General features: G+C 38.4%; 1 protein-coding gene across 1 annotated transcript in view; it reads right to left on the bottom strand.

Annotated features, from left to right (window-relative positions):
• Positions 1–926: 926 nt before the first annotated feature.
• Positions 927–17,230, bottom strand: part of LOC145778192 (4-galactosyl-N-acetylglucosaminide 3-alpha-L-fucosyltransferase FUT6-like) — a 40,442-nt gene continuing 24,138 nt past the window's right edge. The window contains exons 4-5 of the mRNA XM_082589639.1: positions 4,649–4,762; positions 927–2,427 (exon numbers count right to left, since the gene is read on the bottom strand). Of these exons, the coding sequence (XP_082445765.1) occupies positions 1,671–2,427; positions 4,649–4,762 (871 nt within the window). The 3' untranslated portion in view covers positions 927–1,670. The remainder of the gene's footprint in view (positions 2,428–4,648; positions 4,763–17,230) is intronic.

A 17,230-nucleotide genomic window follows, 5' to 3' on the forward strand; every position in this document is an offset into this window, starting at 1 on the left:
AATTAGCGTGAGGCAGTTTCTACAAAATGAACAAATTCATTAATTTTTCCCATTTACATAACTGTATCGTTTAGATTTGGGCAACAACAAAAATATGAAATTATCTGATCATAGTCTATTTATAAAACTGCCCAAATTGGCATGATGCAGTTGCCTCGGCATCAAAATTTACTAAGTCTTTAATTTTTTTCATAATATCAATAAATGCATCATCTTGATTTGGGCAACTACAAAATATGAATTTATATAAATCTGGTGAATAGCCTACTTTTATAAAACAATTCGGGTTGGGAGGTCACAGTACTTTTTCAACCATAAACAGACATAGGTAAGCAACACCACAACATTTAACAAAAACATGTTATACCTGTTAAAAGTAATGTTAAGGTGTTGCTTAGCTTTTTTTATTTACTTTTATGAAAGGTTCTGCTACTATTCGGCGAGTTCCCTATTCGGCAAGAGCCTTTTTCGGCGAGTTGCCTATTCGGCGATTTTTTGAAAATCCAACGACGCCTTCTGCAAATCCGATGATTGAATATTATTCAATATTCAGACATTGAATCAATGTAAATACGTACTGTTAGGCTAATTGGGTTCTTTGAATCCTACGTCATCGTCCGTATGCAAACTTAGAATACTGTATATTAGTTATTTTTGTCATCAAATTACCTAGCCTAACTATATTTTTAGAAGTAGTGCTGCCAGACCTTTTTATTTTTGTACTAAAATTCGTATCATCAAAACTACTTTAATTGATTGAACAAAGTTTATTTGAACAGAAGTAGTATGTCTGTGTTTTATTACATTTAATTATAACTTATCTATTGTTATGTAGTTTTTTCTGAATCCGCATGGTCACCCTGAGCCGGTTTCCTGCAATGTTTATTTTTCTGAGTCTTTTACGACATCACAACTGAATATTTAAGTGGCATTGTTTATTATTTGTGGTGTGTAAAACAATATTTGTTACTCTTACTTACTATGCCAAAGTGCAGAAGCATCGAGCAATGCACAAGCAAGGTATCTTCAAAGATGAATTCAGTTGTTCTATCTTGATTAGCCTACTTTGGTAAGAAATTCTAGCTAGGTGGTGATCAGTTGCGTAGCCAGGGGGGGGGGGCTATTGCAAAGAGCGAGTTTTGCCATTACCAAACATTCAAATATCTCAGCCAGGAATTAGCAACAAGAAAACATAGAGACTTGTAGCTTTATTTCCGAAACATGCCGAAGAAAACATGATCTTATTTTTTTGCTATGCCACCGGACAGCACCCTTTTACAGGAATATTCATAACCACATTTTTGTTGAAAATACTCTCAGAATGCACCAAATTCAAAGTAATTTTTCAAAATTTTCTGGGGGAGGCCCCCCAGACCCCCACTGCTGGGTGTCGCCATAAGCGAAACACACCGTCAAACCCCTCCCTTTCAAAATTACTGGCTACGCCACTGCTGGTGATCTTGTTATGTTAGTTTTTCACTGTTATCACGCACCGCGTACATTATATTTGGGCAATTTCTATAAAAGCGTGCACATTTGGCAAATTTACGTTCTGCCCCCCCAAAATGGTTTGGTCTCGTACGGCTATGGGTCTAGTCTATCAAAAAAAGTTATTTATATCTCATTGATCTCTGATCTCTCCCAATCTGTTATTATTAGGGCCAATTAGGCTATACTTTAGCCAAGCATTTTTCGTTCTCAGTGGTGTAAAACCATTTTGACAATGACGATACAATTCTTGGTTGACTGGGATATCCAAATAAAGGAATGTTTTCTTGAGTAGTAATATGTTGGGGTTTGTGTACGTCATCTACGTTGATACCATGGACAATGCGACAAAGATTGCAATAACTATTAGTTCTGTTATACTGAGGCATATACTCAATTGGCATAGTTCTCCATTTAAAATAGTCTTTATATGCAGTAATATTTTCATGAAGGTAGTTCAAATATTTTACTAAATCTGCAGGGGTTTTAAAATCTTCGACGTATATACAAGACCCTGGTGGAACAATAGCTTGGTAATCGGACTTGGGGGCTCCCATCACGACAGGGACCGTTCCCATTTCCAAAGCATTTCTGAAAACCTTTTCAGTTACGTAATCTTTGCAGTTGAAACTGTTTTCAAAAGCAAAGTAAAACATGTACACTTTAGCTATTTCCAAAGTTGGAATCCTGCCATGCTTTGGGAAACATTTTCCGAACCGATCCAATGAGAGGCCAGCTTCCAAAAGTCGATTGGTGTACGCCATTCGCTTTTTGGCCCCAACGGATCCGTCACAATTTGAAACAACCCAAAGAGCTAATTTGCTTTTATTTGAAACTGTATCATTGATATCTTTCTCTACGTCACCGGATGACAACTTTCGAAGGTTTCGCCACAAATTTTCTGTTGTATCGTATCCATGATAAACGTCAGAATCTCTCCTAACCAAATAAGGTAACATGATGAAATTTCTAGAGTATAAGACACTAAACAAAAACATTTATTTGCTTTCGTCTTAAACAAACGCTAAAAGAATGTTGGTAGTATTAAAATGTCCAATCGAAGCCTTGCTTTTAGCACCACTAGCTAGAACCGCTAATTAGCAATCGCAATAGGAGTGAAGGCTAGCAGCCTCTTACTTCTAGCACCGGCTAGCTACCGAATTGTGAGCACATTATTTCGGTATCTTTGAGCCCTCACTCTCTGCATATTTGAAGATTGGGTTTAATGTTCGTTTGATGTTGATTTTACTTTTGCTTGACTTTTTACTAGAATCAGGGAGTTTCAAAATGTTTTGTATGGTCTCGATGATTTCTATGTCTTGCATCTTCAACGGTCTTTTATTGTTTGTGGTGTAACCGCAGAAAGTTGATTTAACAGCAGTATTCTTAATTGTGTTGTTGTTTTCAACATTATCGAAATTCGAAATACCACACAAATTGTAGCCTAAACAGTTTGTTTTTATTGATTGTAAGGTACCTGCAGCTAATAAGACCCGGCCAGTAATAAGGCCCACCCCTGGGATCTCCATTGTTACAAGTTTTTTTAAACAAAAGTGGAAGCTCGGATTGCTGCTATGGTGAATTGAGACTGACTGGCAAAGTTTCACGGCCTAAAGTTCAGAAATTTGAAGTTTGGGGGTACTGAAATTGCGTGGTTTTATTAATTTTCACATATTTTAGACGGCTCTGCGCAGTTAACAAACCGCTTTAACTTCCGTGTTTTTTTGCATTTTATGTGAAAGATATGTGCATGCTGATGCAGTGAAACCAGTCATTTTTTTCACTTTAAATTAGAAAGTAGCGGCTAGCGGTAGTGCGACTGAAAAAATGTAGTGCCTCTTCACTACCGCTATCTTGAAAAAAATTAGCGCTGCTACTGCAGCCGCTACTCCAACAAAAATGTTACCGTAGGCTACTACTGCTACCAAAAAAGTAGTGCTCTACTGCCCACCTCTGGTCAAATGCAGTATGCAAAAATATGTGCTCACAATTCGGTAGCTAGCCATCACCAGAAGTAGGAGGTTTGCTAGCCGTTGCTATTGCTAGCAGTGATGTACGCGCATATAAAAAATATTGACGCCGTCAGCGTAAACGCAAACGTTCGAAAAAACATACGCCGTATGCGTCAACGCAACTTGTAAAAAATGTTGGCGGCGTTAACGTCAGCGCATACACTGGCGTAAACTAATTTTGTTTGCTAGGTGCCAAACATTCACACGGTATAAACCACTCGAAACAAAAAAGTTTTATTTTGAATTTCCACGAAGAAACACAAGCATCTGAAAGTGTTCATCTGACATTTTGCTGTGTTTTGGTTCCAATATGTCTTTGCCCATTGAAAACATTCTTTCAACTGCAGCGCTGGAAGGTATTGGCGTGTTGTAGCGAAAAAAATACATTAAAAAGTATGCGTTGACGCTATGCGCTAAAAAACCGCGAAAACTTTACGGCGTAGCCTCAAGCGCAAACTATCCAAAAAAATGTGGCCGCAAGCGTTAGCGCAAACAAAAAGTCTACGTCGCAAGTATGCGGCGTAGAATTTGCGGCGCATACGTACATCTCTGATTGCTAGTGGTAAGAAGTTGCTAGCCTTCACTACAGTTAGGGTTGCTAACCAGCGGTGTTAGTAAGTGGTGTTAGAAGCAACCCAGACAGCCAGTTTATCTGGTTCAGATCTGGTAAAGATCTGATCAGATCCGTACCCGATCTGGTAATGATCTGGACTAGATAAAGTGGCTGTCTGCGAAGACTTCGATTGGACATTTTAGTGCTACTAATGTTAACAACAAAGCAAAAACAAGATGGACACTGATTTAAATTTTGATTTGGTTGCTTCATCATAATTTCAGCCAAATGAAATCAGAACTTCAAAGTGAAACTTAATTTTAACAACGCTAACTGAACATCAATCCGGAATTTATAATTTTGTGACAAGAACTTGTAGTGATGACTGATGAATTTGATTCTTGATGGACAATAATAACCACAAATATTGAAAATTTTTATCGATTTTATATAATAAATGGAATGAATTTCTATTTATCATAGGAAGTAAATGTTGCATATGAAAGCCATGGTGCAACCAAGTAGGCTACGTGTCGCTTTTACCCCTGCTTTTACCGTATGAGTCAGCTGATCGAATATTCTAAAGTAAACGAACCTATGGGTCATGGTTAGATTGAAGACGCCGTCAAATTGTGTCAAAGGCATTTTTCGTAAATTCAACAAAGAAAATGGCGATTCCATTGTCCACCAAACAAAGAACTGATCATTTCTGCAAATAGAAAATTGTTTAGGCTAAATCCTGAAGCAGTTTGGAGACTAAATCCGCAATCACTTTTGGGATAATAAGAATGCTTGTGTTTTGTAGTTGATGCTTTGTATTACTTTTTTTTGGCATTGTGTGTTGATTCTATTCACGAGGTTTCCGGTCAGCAGTTATAAATGTCTGCTGTGTCCATAAAAATATAGACTACGTTAGCACTTCTATGTGAGTAACCGATATATAACTACTGTAATGCCACTGTGGCTGTGATTGTCACTTTTTTGAACTGCGGCACACGAAGAATTATGGAAGCTGCTACTGTGTCATATTGACTTAGGCTACTATACGTAAATGTTTTTTTTTTTTTTTGAAACATTGCTTTCCATTGACTTTTTGATCGAAGCTGTGACCTGTGAGCAAAGTAATGAAAGTGTAATTGTACAATCTACACTACAGGATCAGTGGCGTAGCGTGACTCGTTTGATTGGCAAGGGAGGGAGGCACCCGAGAAGCAAAAATATTTAACTTTACATGAGAATTTAGGCAAATTTTAGTCTTGGCCATATTACACAGCGGTGGGATGGCGCAGCGGATAACGCGCTTACTTTCCAACCATGCAATCTTGGTTCGACTCCCGGCTTCAGCTGGTTGTTGAAAAACACTGCTTACCTCTACCCAGGGTGTAATAAATTGGGTGGACGTAGTTGATGAAGGAAAGGCGCCGAGAAAAAAGACCTGGCCTTTTATTGGTCACAATATTTTGAAAAACACAAACTTCAGTAGTGACGTTTTCTTGGCATGCCATTACTACTTCTGGTCTTATATTCCAGTTTTCAAAACCACAAAGTTTAAAGTGCTTGAGTTGCACACTTTTAGTGACCGGTGACTCCCGTACACTCCTATACTAGGCTGTGCCAAAAAATTGCGAGGTTTATAGATTTTTCCTTAACTTTCTGAAAATTTGTAGTGGACTTTTACAAACACAAATGTAAAAAAAAAATAAAAATAATGAGGTCACACGGTCGCTCTGGGCGTTTCTATAGTTACCAGTACCCATTTTCATAAAAATTGTAATATTTCGAAAACCACTGGAGATAAAAAGATGAACGTTACATCAAAAGCTGCAGAAGTGGCATGTTATTTATATCTGCTCTTGTTACGAACAATCGTTCTTCAAATGAAACGTCACATAACTTACGTCATGGAATATTTAAAAAAAACTGAGCAGAGATTGCAACATACATCGTAATACCAGTAAAACATTGCACAAACCGTTTCAACACCTGTTGGGAATTGCATAACAATATTTATCACTGTTGCGTCACAGAAGCTGGTACGTGCATTTGAAATACAGTATTTCAAGTCAGTTTTGTCATTTTAGAATCGTCGTTGGAAAGGTTGGTCTGTTTGCTTGTGCTTACCAACTAGACGACATTTCCGTCTTTTATCCAAGTAATTTGTATTGTGGTGACAAGGTTTAGTGGCGTATCGCGTTGCGCCCCCCTTTCGACAACCAATGGCTATTTTTGCTGAAATACAATTCTTGAAAGACGTTTTCAGAAGAGTATTTTTTCCGTGTCATTGCATACAGACAAAAGAATTCGGGAATTTTATGTTACAACTTTCCCACAAAGATATTATGGTTTACCGCTGTAACCATAAAAAATAAAAGACGTCTTGTTATTTGGTACAGAAGAACTTAAAGCACAAACACAAAAGATGGTCCTCTAGCTAGTGTTCGTACGGAAGCACAAGAAAGAAAAATAAAAGACGTGTTCTTGTCAGTTGGGACCGAAGAACTTCAAGCTAAAAATTAAAGACGTTTCTTTGTTGGTTTGTGGCAAGAAAGAAAATTAAAGACTATCGATCTGTGCTTGAAGATTCAATTGGACGAATCCAAGCAAGTTGTGTGGAACTTTCAATAGCCTAGATTGGAAGACTCTAGAAGGGGTTAGACTCATATACCCCTACAACTACGGTAGGCTACGGTGCATTTAAATTCTTTTTTCTATTTTTTTACGGTCTTTGCAGTTAAGTTTTTATAACTACTGTAATTGTTTGTGTGTGTGTAATCTAATTTTAACTGTTAAGCCCAGTATTTAATATGTCTACATTCGGTGTCGACAAGGACTCGACCGCCGTCGACTCGATTGGGTTTAACTCGACCTGTTATCAGACGTGTTCAAATGGCCACGCCCTTCACTAGTTTTGAAATTTTATATGGAAGGAATTTTCCTAAAACGCTGATATTTCTTGACTCTTACTTTTTATCATTTGAGCATCGTTTAAACCTAATTTGGTTATTTTTGGAACACTATGTGGTTCACAATAAGCATTTTGTCACAGGTTGTTCAGAAAACTTGTCTAAATTCCTAGATTTTGGCAATCGGCACCGAAATGACTCATCGCTTCTGCTATTGTATACACAGTGGCCGCAGTCAACCGCGAGTCAAGTCATCAATCACACATTAAAACTAAGAACGAAACGCAATGGGACTCATAGTACAATTTATCGTTTTACCTCAATTCAGGCAGTTTTTGTTGCGTCATTGCAAGGCAAGTGAAGTTGACCAGTTTTTACGAAGATAAAACGTGTTCACAACATGAAAAGCAAACTTTAGCAACTAGTAATGATCCGTTACTTTAGTTTAGTATTTACACTTTGCTACTTTTGAAAAAAAATTAGAGCTAATCACAACCGAATCATCAACCACAGCCATCCACAAAGCGTTTTGTACCATATGTGTAGACGACATCAGAGGAACAGATTATTCCAAAAAAAGAAATGATCTCGGCAAAATTCCTCATCGTAGCTTCAAATGCAACATGCCTTTTTGCACAAAGCACTAGTTGAAACTATGTAGGCTATATTGCCATTCATGACATGTACAGTTGAGAAGGAGCGATATTCCTGGCGTCAGCACTACCTGACTGCTCACGACAGAACAGCGAGCATTGTGTTTCGCTAAACTGAATTTTTCATAACTCAACGATCATTCGATGTGTGTTGATACAGAATTGTGGTAGCCTACGTTTCACTTTGAATCTTGAAAAGTAAAATTAACTTTTCTTACATTGTCAGACTCAAGTTAAACAACCCAGACAGAAAAACTCGGGAGAAAAACCCGTCATTTTTAGATTGATTCAACGTCTGAAAAATGACGAGTTTTGCTATCTGGGAAATTTAGCAAAAAGCAGGCAGCCCAGGCAGAAAAGTTGGCTTTTATATCGTTTCAACGTTTAGCTACATTGAAAAGTATCAAAAAGAAGTTTTTTTTCCTTTGATTCTAAAACATTTGGCAGGTTGAAATGAAAGCTACACTCCATGAAATGAAACGCCTGACAAAACAGCTGATTGGAAATCGTGTTACCTACATTTCTAACCCAGCCAGTAAATCAACCACTTTCAACAATGATTCGACGTCTGCAGACGTTAAATAAATGTGAAAAGGATCAATTTTTCTGGCTGGGAAAGAATGTGATAAACTAGAGTTATTTCAACCAGAAAATCAATCTGCCAACGTTGAATCAATGTAAAAAAATGATTTGCTGGCTGGGATCGTTACAACTAATTTATGCTTTCATTCATCTTGATTTGTCATGAGAGATACTGCGATGCTAAGCAGCCATGACCACATGTGGTGAAGCAATTCATCACAATAACCTCAAAACCGCTTGATGTAGTATGAATATGAAAAATACTGTATTTAGTGTAGGAAAAAATAATTTGTTTCAAAATATTGCTGTTGAAAGTTCACAAATCATTAAAATTAAAATTCGAACGAACAAAATCGGATACAAAATGCCTAAATGCCAGCAAAATTTGCGTTTTTAGAGCTTTTTTGCAACATATGTTTTCAGAATGCACAAACTAAACATTTGTTTTGAAAACAAATAATTAAAATATAAAATAAAAGCATTTGACTATGTGCATGCCGATTTTCTCAAATGTGCGATATTTAGCGGCTGAGTTATAAACCAATAATCAGGGCGTGGCCAAATGGTCACGTCTCGTGCTTTTCGCGCGTCTTTGAGACGAATACCAGATAGGGTTAAACCTGATGATGTTCTTTGCGGTCGGACAGGCCATTCTGGAGAGGGACCCAGTAACGATGAGGCTAAGTTAGTTAGGAAGGCCGGTATCTTAGAAGGGATATTTCGACTCAAATTGGAGAACTTTCTGTAGCCCTAGGTTCTTTGGGTGATAAGCGGGAATTGGTAGTTTTAGATCTAAGTTATCTACTTTGGAAGAGGATTTACGGCATTTCCATGCACTTTTGAGTAAAATTTTTAACTCTGAAAATTTGGCAGAGCTTGTGATAGGGTAGATTCCGAATTCCGAATAGATTCCGAATACATGCTTAACTTGTTAAAAAATAACTTTGAACAAAAAGAAAGTGAGTACTCAGATACGTTGGATGCTGACATACGTCCTGAGGATATTGCCTCGAATGTACCTAAGCACTAGGATGTCTAGGAGCTCGTCACGGATAGTTGCACAAATTAACCTGCAGCTAAGACGAGAGGAGCTCCAGATACAAGCCAAGGCCGAAGCAAGAGCTGCTGAGACCGCCGCGAGAGCTGAGTCCATACGAGCTGAGGCTGCCGCGAGAGCTGAGGCCGAAGCGAGAGCTGCTGAGGCCGTTTGAGCTGAGGCCGCCGCGAGAGCTGAGGCCATACAAGCTGAGGCCAAAGCAAAATCTGCTGAGGCCGCCGCGAAAGCTGAGGCCGAAGTGAGAGCTGCTGAGGCCGCCGCGAGAGCTGCTGAGTTCGCACTCAAAGACGCCCAGTTGAGGACTGAACAACGTAAGGAGGTAGCTTTACCTGAATATCGATCAGAGGTGGGCTCCCGGCGTAGCTCTAAGAAGGGCTCTTCTAGGCATTCCAGAAGTGAACATCAATCGCAATTAAATTTACATAACCTTTTCCAGACGCCTGTTCAATCCGTAAGTGGACCAGTACGATCCACATGTTTTCAAGCTGTTTCAGGAAGTCTCGGGGCCGCGGCTAAGGGATCTTCCGAAGGATCTAAAGCTAAGGGCTAGGAATTATAGCCGAAATCCCCCCCCAGAGAGTACAGGTCACGGGACCGCTATCAGAAGTAATGTTTTTCCCCCTTCACAGTTTTCTGTGCCGTTAGTTTTTGATCGCCCAGCTACACGTAATTTGGGTGGTTGTGAGAGGCGTGTCGCGTCTACTGATTTTAACGTGTGTGAGGATCGTGATCGGGCTGTGCATGTGACTGATCCCCCTCAGCCCCTTAAGAAATATAGCTTGTCTTCTTCAGCTAAATCGAGTTCTCAACAACAGGATTGCTTTTTTGAATACCAAAATAGTAGGACGTTTTTCGATAAGGCGGCCTTGATTGGTTACGATGGTAATAATATGCCATTTGTCTTTTTTAGCCGTACCTGTTACTGGCGTAGACCCTATGGTCTCGCCCTCTGCTAATTCAGCAATTTCACATAGAAGCAGTGACGCTAGAAACCTGAGATTTCTTGACTTTTACTTTTTTTTCTTGCCCCAACTTTTAATCCCGATTATGTTGGTATCGGATAATGGTGAAGTTTACAATAAACCTTTTGTCACAGCCAGTTATGAAATGCAAGAAATTTGCTGATATTCAATAGCTTGATTGACAGTTTACTATTAGCAGTGTTGTACGTTGACGCCGTCAATTTGACGGCGTCATTTGACGGCGTCAACCTTTTGTTGACGCTGAGGCTAGCGCCGTCAATTTATTTTTCAGTTGACGGAAGTGATAGCGCCGTCAACTATTTTGCCGATTTTAACCCTTACGAGGTTGGGCTCCTTGGAGTCCTACTCAGTTTGGGGGGGGGCTGTCGATTCTTCTTATGCTTTAGGAGTGATATCTCTGTTATTTTTTAAGGTACGGTTTCAAACTTTAGGATTCACTTTGTAAAATTATTTACGCTGAGCATATCCGAAAATTAAACCTATGTGAATTTTAGAACTGCTCATAGACGTTGAAATGTTGAGGTGACTTATGACTTTTGGATCATTTTGCGATTAAAGCAATTGTAGCGTGAGTTTACACATTATTTTTTGGTAGAGTAATGAAGAACATGCATTGCAATGTTGTGATTAAAATTATTTTACATAATCTCAATTTGAATCTATATTTTTCATGCAAAATAATAACTTTTCCCACGCTCAAAATAAAGCTCGCTGCTTGACTAAAAGAACAATGCTTCATCAATTACATGCAGTAATGAGATTTCTGAACGCGTGTCACACCAATTTGGATTATGATCTTGTGACCTCGGTTCCAAGAACAGCAACTCCTACGCTTTATTAACAAATGTAGACCAGCTGAAGAAGCAGGGTGGCGTTTATCAAATACTATTATGTAATCCACGAAACGAATGGAAGATCATGCGACAAGAAACGCGGTATAAATGCAATGTATTGTATTTGCAACAGCGTCTCTCAATGTAAGTTCAATGTGAACTCGGCTACACACAAGGCTAGTACTAGGAGTAAGATTACCCGATAAAGTCGATGATGCTCTACAGTCTACGTAAACAGAAGTCAGAAAGAAATTCAAAATAAAACAGTTACGGTTCATTAATTAACAGAACGTCACAACGCTTTTCATCAAAAGGAAAATCTGTAATGCCTCGGGTCAGTTTCTTGTGAATTCAATAAGCTCTCTAAGATTCATATGCCACACACTAAAATCCAAACAATATTTAGATTTATTCAAAGTAATATTTATTATGCGTCAAATCATTGTGAACCTGGAGAAATACCTTACAAAGAATTAGCTGCCTAATGGGCGTTTATGCGATAAAAATGCCAGTTTGGCAGCAAAATATTGATAAGTATTTTGATTTGGTTACAGCAATACCGGACTGCAGCAATTGGCACAAGGCTCTTGCAGCAACGTTTTTCAACTTGATTCAATGGTAAACCAACCTGTGTTCTGTCAGGTTATGTACACACAAGTTCAGAAATATTTAAGAATATGCAATGAGGCACATTGAAATTACAAGTGGCTGCACATTTACAGTTCGATAATACGAGAAATTGAATACAACGCTAATACAATCATTTCGACGTGGATTCAACATTGCAAGACGATGTAAACATGCGCGGGTTTGCAATTAGATTACTTCTCTTCTGTCCTTGTTTGTATAAAAGTCATAAAATCAGTCGTTGTATCCGTGCTAAAATTCAGCTATGCTCAAACCGCATTATATTGATATTTTCTAAATAGAAAATGGATTTATAAAATATGAATACAATACTGTTTCAGCATATAAAAATGCTGAATTTTACATCGAGTATTACGATTAGTTTTATGACCCACTTTTTATACAAAAAAGGATAGATGATTTTGATAAGCAATCTAATTGCAAAACCGCGCATGTTTACAAGTATTCAAGGTCTTGATATGTTGAATCAACGTAAAAATAGCTATCTGTCTAATGAAAGGAAAAAAGGAAAATCTTTTATTGAGCTCCGCGTTTTATTTAGGCTGTGGTTGAAGCCAATGTTTATAGAACCGCAATCATTCAAATAGTTTATTTTGCGCAAAAGCAAGCTTGACATACTCGTATGGAATGTGCAGGACATAAAGGCTTTTCACAGCACTGACATTGGCCACGGTTTTTTGGTAGTTTATTTTTTCTGGCTTTGGCACCTTCTCCCATAATAGCGTGTTTGCATACGTCGCATCTACGTCGTGTCGACGATAGTTGGGGCAGAGTGGCCCTTCTGCCGCTTGGAGTTGTTGTTGAAGGTTGTTTCCCTATTACTGCTTCAATCTTATCTATGGTGTGATAGTTCAGGCCCTGGAAAGATCGCGACTTTATGAATGGCTTCACGAGTTCCATGGCAAGTTACCAATCGAAGTCGTAGGATTTTCGCTTGCGTGGATCAGTCCCTTCATTTAGTGCTAAAACTGTAGATGCGTTGACGCGGCAAGTATCCAAAAAATAAGCAAACGCAGTAGTTGTCCACCTTGGGGACTTCGCTTTGCACGTAAATGAACCAACCCATCCTTTGGTCGATGATATCGGTGCCACCCTTTGTGAAGTCGTAAAGCTTATACAAGCCTGGCTTCTTTTTGCCGTCATCCTTGGTAATCCCCAATAAAGGTTGCATGGTCGTCAACATCAACATATTCCGCATGCCAGAACTCTTCGTTTTTACTACATAAGAATGTAGGCTGAGATCAGCCTCACTTGTCTGCCAATAAATTTCGTACGAAAATTCCTCCCTACCACTCACTTCCAGGGGTATTCCTCTACGTATAGCGTTGAGGGTTCCCACTGACGTTATACCCCTGTCAAGCAACCACTGCGCGAGTGGTATGGAGGTGTGCAAGCGGTCATACGAAATATTCCGACCTTGAAGGTCACCGTGTTGTTCCAGGCTCATCACCATTCCTTTTACCACTTCTTCTGTTCCACGAACGTAAAAATGAAATGGCTCTTCCTTCGGTTTACCTGAATAGACCGATGGCGCAAATGTGTATGGGAATCTGCTGGTGTTTACCGACTTGAACAGAAGGCCATATTTCGCAGGCTTGTTTGGATTATATTGCTTGAAGGCAACTTGTGTCCTCATGGGGTATAGCGTTTCGTCCAACGACAAGTAGTCACCTGGAATGACATGTTTGCCGCAGTTTTCGTTAAACATTTCGAAAACGACTCGAAATGCGGCAAACCGGTCATTCTTCCAACGTTGCGGCCTAGTATTTTGGTCGTCGAACGAAATGTTCGAAATTAAAATTTAAAGCGGTTCTTGCTCATTGTTGCTCTAAGCATGAGATGCCCTTGCATTTGATTGAACAATACATCCGTGGAATGACCAGACTGTCCTAAAAGCCCCCGAAAATACCCTTATCCAACAAAGGCCAGCATCTCCTCGTTGTTGGTTGGGCCAAAATAGCAGTACCTGCTGTCATCTAAAATTCTCTCTGGCAATTGAGAAATGAGTGTGGCAGTTTTTCTATTTGTTTCTTGAACAATAGGCTAATGTTCAAAATGTTTAAAAAAAAAAATAGTTCCCATGCTTGCCGAGGAGTCTTGGCTTCTTTGGCTTTTTCTCTAACACCAGTCGGGCCAGATATAATGTTAGCCCGGCCCCTTCTCCCATTGTGCACCGGTCTCGCATTAGACCAAGTAATGCTGACGCCGCTCTCTTGTCTGTTCTTTGGCTTTTCTACAAAAGTTGTATAAGACTTCAGTGTGTCGGGAAACTCGGGCATCATCGTAGTTGTTCATGTCGAGAGAGGAATCTATGCTGTTCACCAGTCTTTTCGATGTTATAATCCGTCGTGGTGGCGCAAACTCCGGTTGAACATCGCCCATGGAAGGTAACTGATCGTCAATCTCGATCGGAATTGCTGTTGCGGAAGTTGACGGAGAAGAATCCGCTTCTTCATCTGCATCGGAGTGCCATGAATCTCCAAATCATCCGCCTGGCTTTCGTCGTCAGAATCCAGTAAAACATGTTGCAGTATTTCTTCAGCACTGAATCCTTGCCTTGCCATGTTTTATTTAAAAGTGAAAAGGAAGTAATTTTTTTAATAATGGCGTTGAAATACTAAAGAAAATGTATAATGAAACAAATTGTTAGTCACAAAGAAACTACTTAGAAAAAAGCTGTTATACAGAATTATAGAAGTCAAGAATAAACCAAAACTTTGCAATATAATAAATTGTCAGACCGTTGTCAAAAATTGTGAAGTGCACTTTACATATTTACTGATGATGAAACTATATGAATATTATGGTTATCTACGGTGATTCAGATTAGCTTCTTGAGCAATGCTTTCACGTTTATGATAAACTACACGTAGAAGGGAAATCCAACAGGCATTTGCATAATTTCGTCGTTTAGCGACGTAGATTCGACGAAAGCGGCATAATAATTAGTAGGCCTACCTGGTATCAATATTGGCTGTTTCTGCAATGTTGCGTTATGACCATGAACGCCACGTGGCTTGAAAAACAACATTGTAACGCTGAATAAAACCATGTGCATGAAATTGATAATCATCTAATAAAATTATCTCTGATGTAAATTCAACGATTGGGCAATGGTATGTCTCAACAAAATTACCAAATATTCCATCATGTTGACGGCTAAAATGCATTTTTGAACCTAAACCGAAAAATATAGATGCGATGTTCATCCATAATTTTTGATATTTGTTTATATGTTTAGTGAAAATAAGCTGTCATTCTTGTTATTATATTGAAAATGAAAAGAGCAGTTTGCAAAACGTCTATATTACCATGTATGCGGTTTCATCTATTTTGATTGTCCCTTGCTGTAGGCCTACTTAGGCAAGTTGTAATTATCACAATCTAACTTTTCCCAACTATGAGCACTATATCTCGATGCGCATTTGTGTATTGTGTGAAAATTTTGATGGTGTCCAAAAATCAAATATTATTTACAAAATAACTCGGTCTCTTAGAATATCCTCATATGTCACATCAACAAATACTTTCCTGACTTACCAATAGGCCTAACTAAGGTAATAAAGAAACATTCTACTAACGGACAGTTCAGTGATAAAAAAAAATCCAAAAGTTTGATATTTCTTGCAAATGCAAACAATATAAGTTTTTCATGACAAGATGAAGTTCAATAGCATTACAAGAATTCCATCACCATAATTCAAAAACAACCTTTCCATTACTTGGGTTGACCCTTGCGATTACTCCGCATACGGGTTATGTTATGTACCACTATAGTTCACTGTACTGCCGATTGCCTCTAAACCATGAAAAAAGTTGCATCTGTTTGCGGTTATAAGTTATATTTTTTTCTAAATTCAACTAAAACAGCTATTCGCATTATGAAACAGTTGGATAAGTGCTATAAATCAAACTATGGAATAAGTTTGTTTCCCTATAAAAACGCCTGCCTGCAAAATGATACCATGTTCATAAAAATTACTGGATGTACATAACGCAATATACTTTATGATGTTATATTTTCTGATTATACATTTCCAGTCCTTGTCACAGACTGCATAATTCTTACCCATTCACTTTCAATGTAACTGAAAGTAGTTGTTACATAAAACCTATATATCACACGCGCTATCAAGTAAAAGCGTTCTATTTTACATTGATTCCATTGGCTCAATATGAGATGGCTACTTCTAAACTACACTTATGAAGGCAGAGTCTGCAATTACTTGAATTTTTGCAGGTGTTACCTACAATAAATGATGTGATTAATTGAGTACAATTCTCACACAACTCAGCCAAATCGTGAATATGTCTAGTCAATCAGCGCTGACATAATGCTGGATGCATTATTGTTTATTGAATAATTTAGTAAATATGCGTAACTTCATCTGTTTGTTATTGTGAGACAAAACTAGGAAGAATGGAAATAGAAATGGATAAAATAAAGGTATTTTTATTCAATGTAAACGCGCTGCCGCGTGTCATTATCTAACTAAAATATCTCTCGCCGCTAGCCTATGTCGATTCATCGTTTTCTGACGTCACGTCCATTCGACAATAAACGATTTCTTTCATGCATTCTCAGTTTAGGTTGGCAGTTACCCGCCTTTCCGTCGATTCAACGTTGCAAGACGTCGCATAAGTTCATATCTTTAGTTTGGTAAACGAAGATAAGATTTTATTGTGACATTGCTATGTAAACTTATATTTCACATGAGACAACTTGACAAGTAAATACACAAGTTTTCACAATTTATGACGAGTTATAGCACATGGAAATGTTACGATACAATTGCTTTGCGAGGTACTGCATTGCGGATTAGTTTATCAGTGACAGTGAACCTGGTACAAGAAGCCTCGAATATATTGATTCAACTAAGCCGCATGACGTATAAACGTGGTAGAACGATCGTCCTTTTCACAAAAGCGTGATGTTCTGGTTTATCCTACACAAATGAGAAGCGTATTGCATTTCAAATCTTTACATGTCGACTTGGAAATAAATGTTTACAAGTATATGTGAGAAGCTTTGGGAACATCGACGCCTTTTCTGCTTTTGATAGTGAGTCGGACAAAAGGAAAGATTTGAAACCAAATAATATGTTACAGCGCAGCTTCTACAGTAGGTAAATTTCAAATTATTCAAAAAAGTGTTGTGGCCCAAACAGAACAATCTAAAAGCAGTCCACAACATTGAATATGTCACGAGAAATGAGAATGAAACAAAACAAGTCGATCACTTTCAATACTTATCTCACATTTTACATCAAATCTACTCCAAATGACGCTGAGTCATTGCAATAACGTTGTAGCCTATGCTTTGTTGGATTGAAAGGACATCATTGTCTGCGAAAAACAATTCTCGCTTTAGATGCATTGGCATCAAGTCTTATGTTTAATTTTACGCAATTTCTACCGCAAGCGACGGTAACTCATCGTATCAAAATTGAAGCTTTTCTTGTATCGACGTCGCTTATAAGCCGTGGTGAGAACAAAAGGTCCACGCATACTGCCAATT

This window comes from Aplidium turbinatum, chromosome 1, assembly GCF_918807975.1.
Source record: "Aplidium turbinatum chromosome 1, kaAplTurb1.1, whole genome shotgun sequence".
Classification (NCBI taxonomy): Eukaryota; Metazoa; Chordata; class Ascidiacea; order Aplousobranchia; family Polyclinidae; genus Aplidium; species Aplidium turbinatum.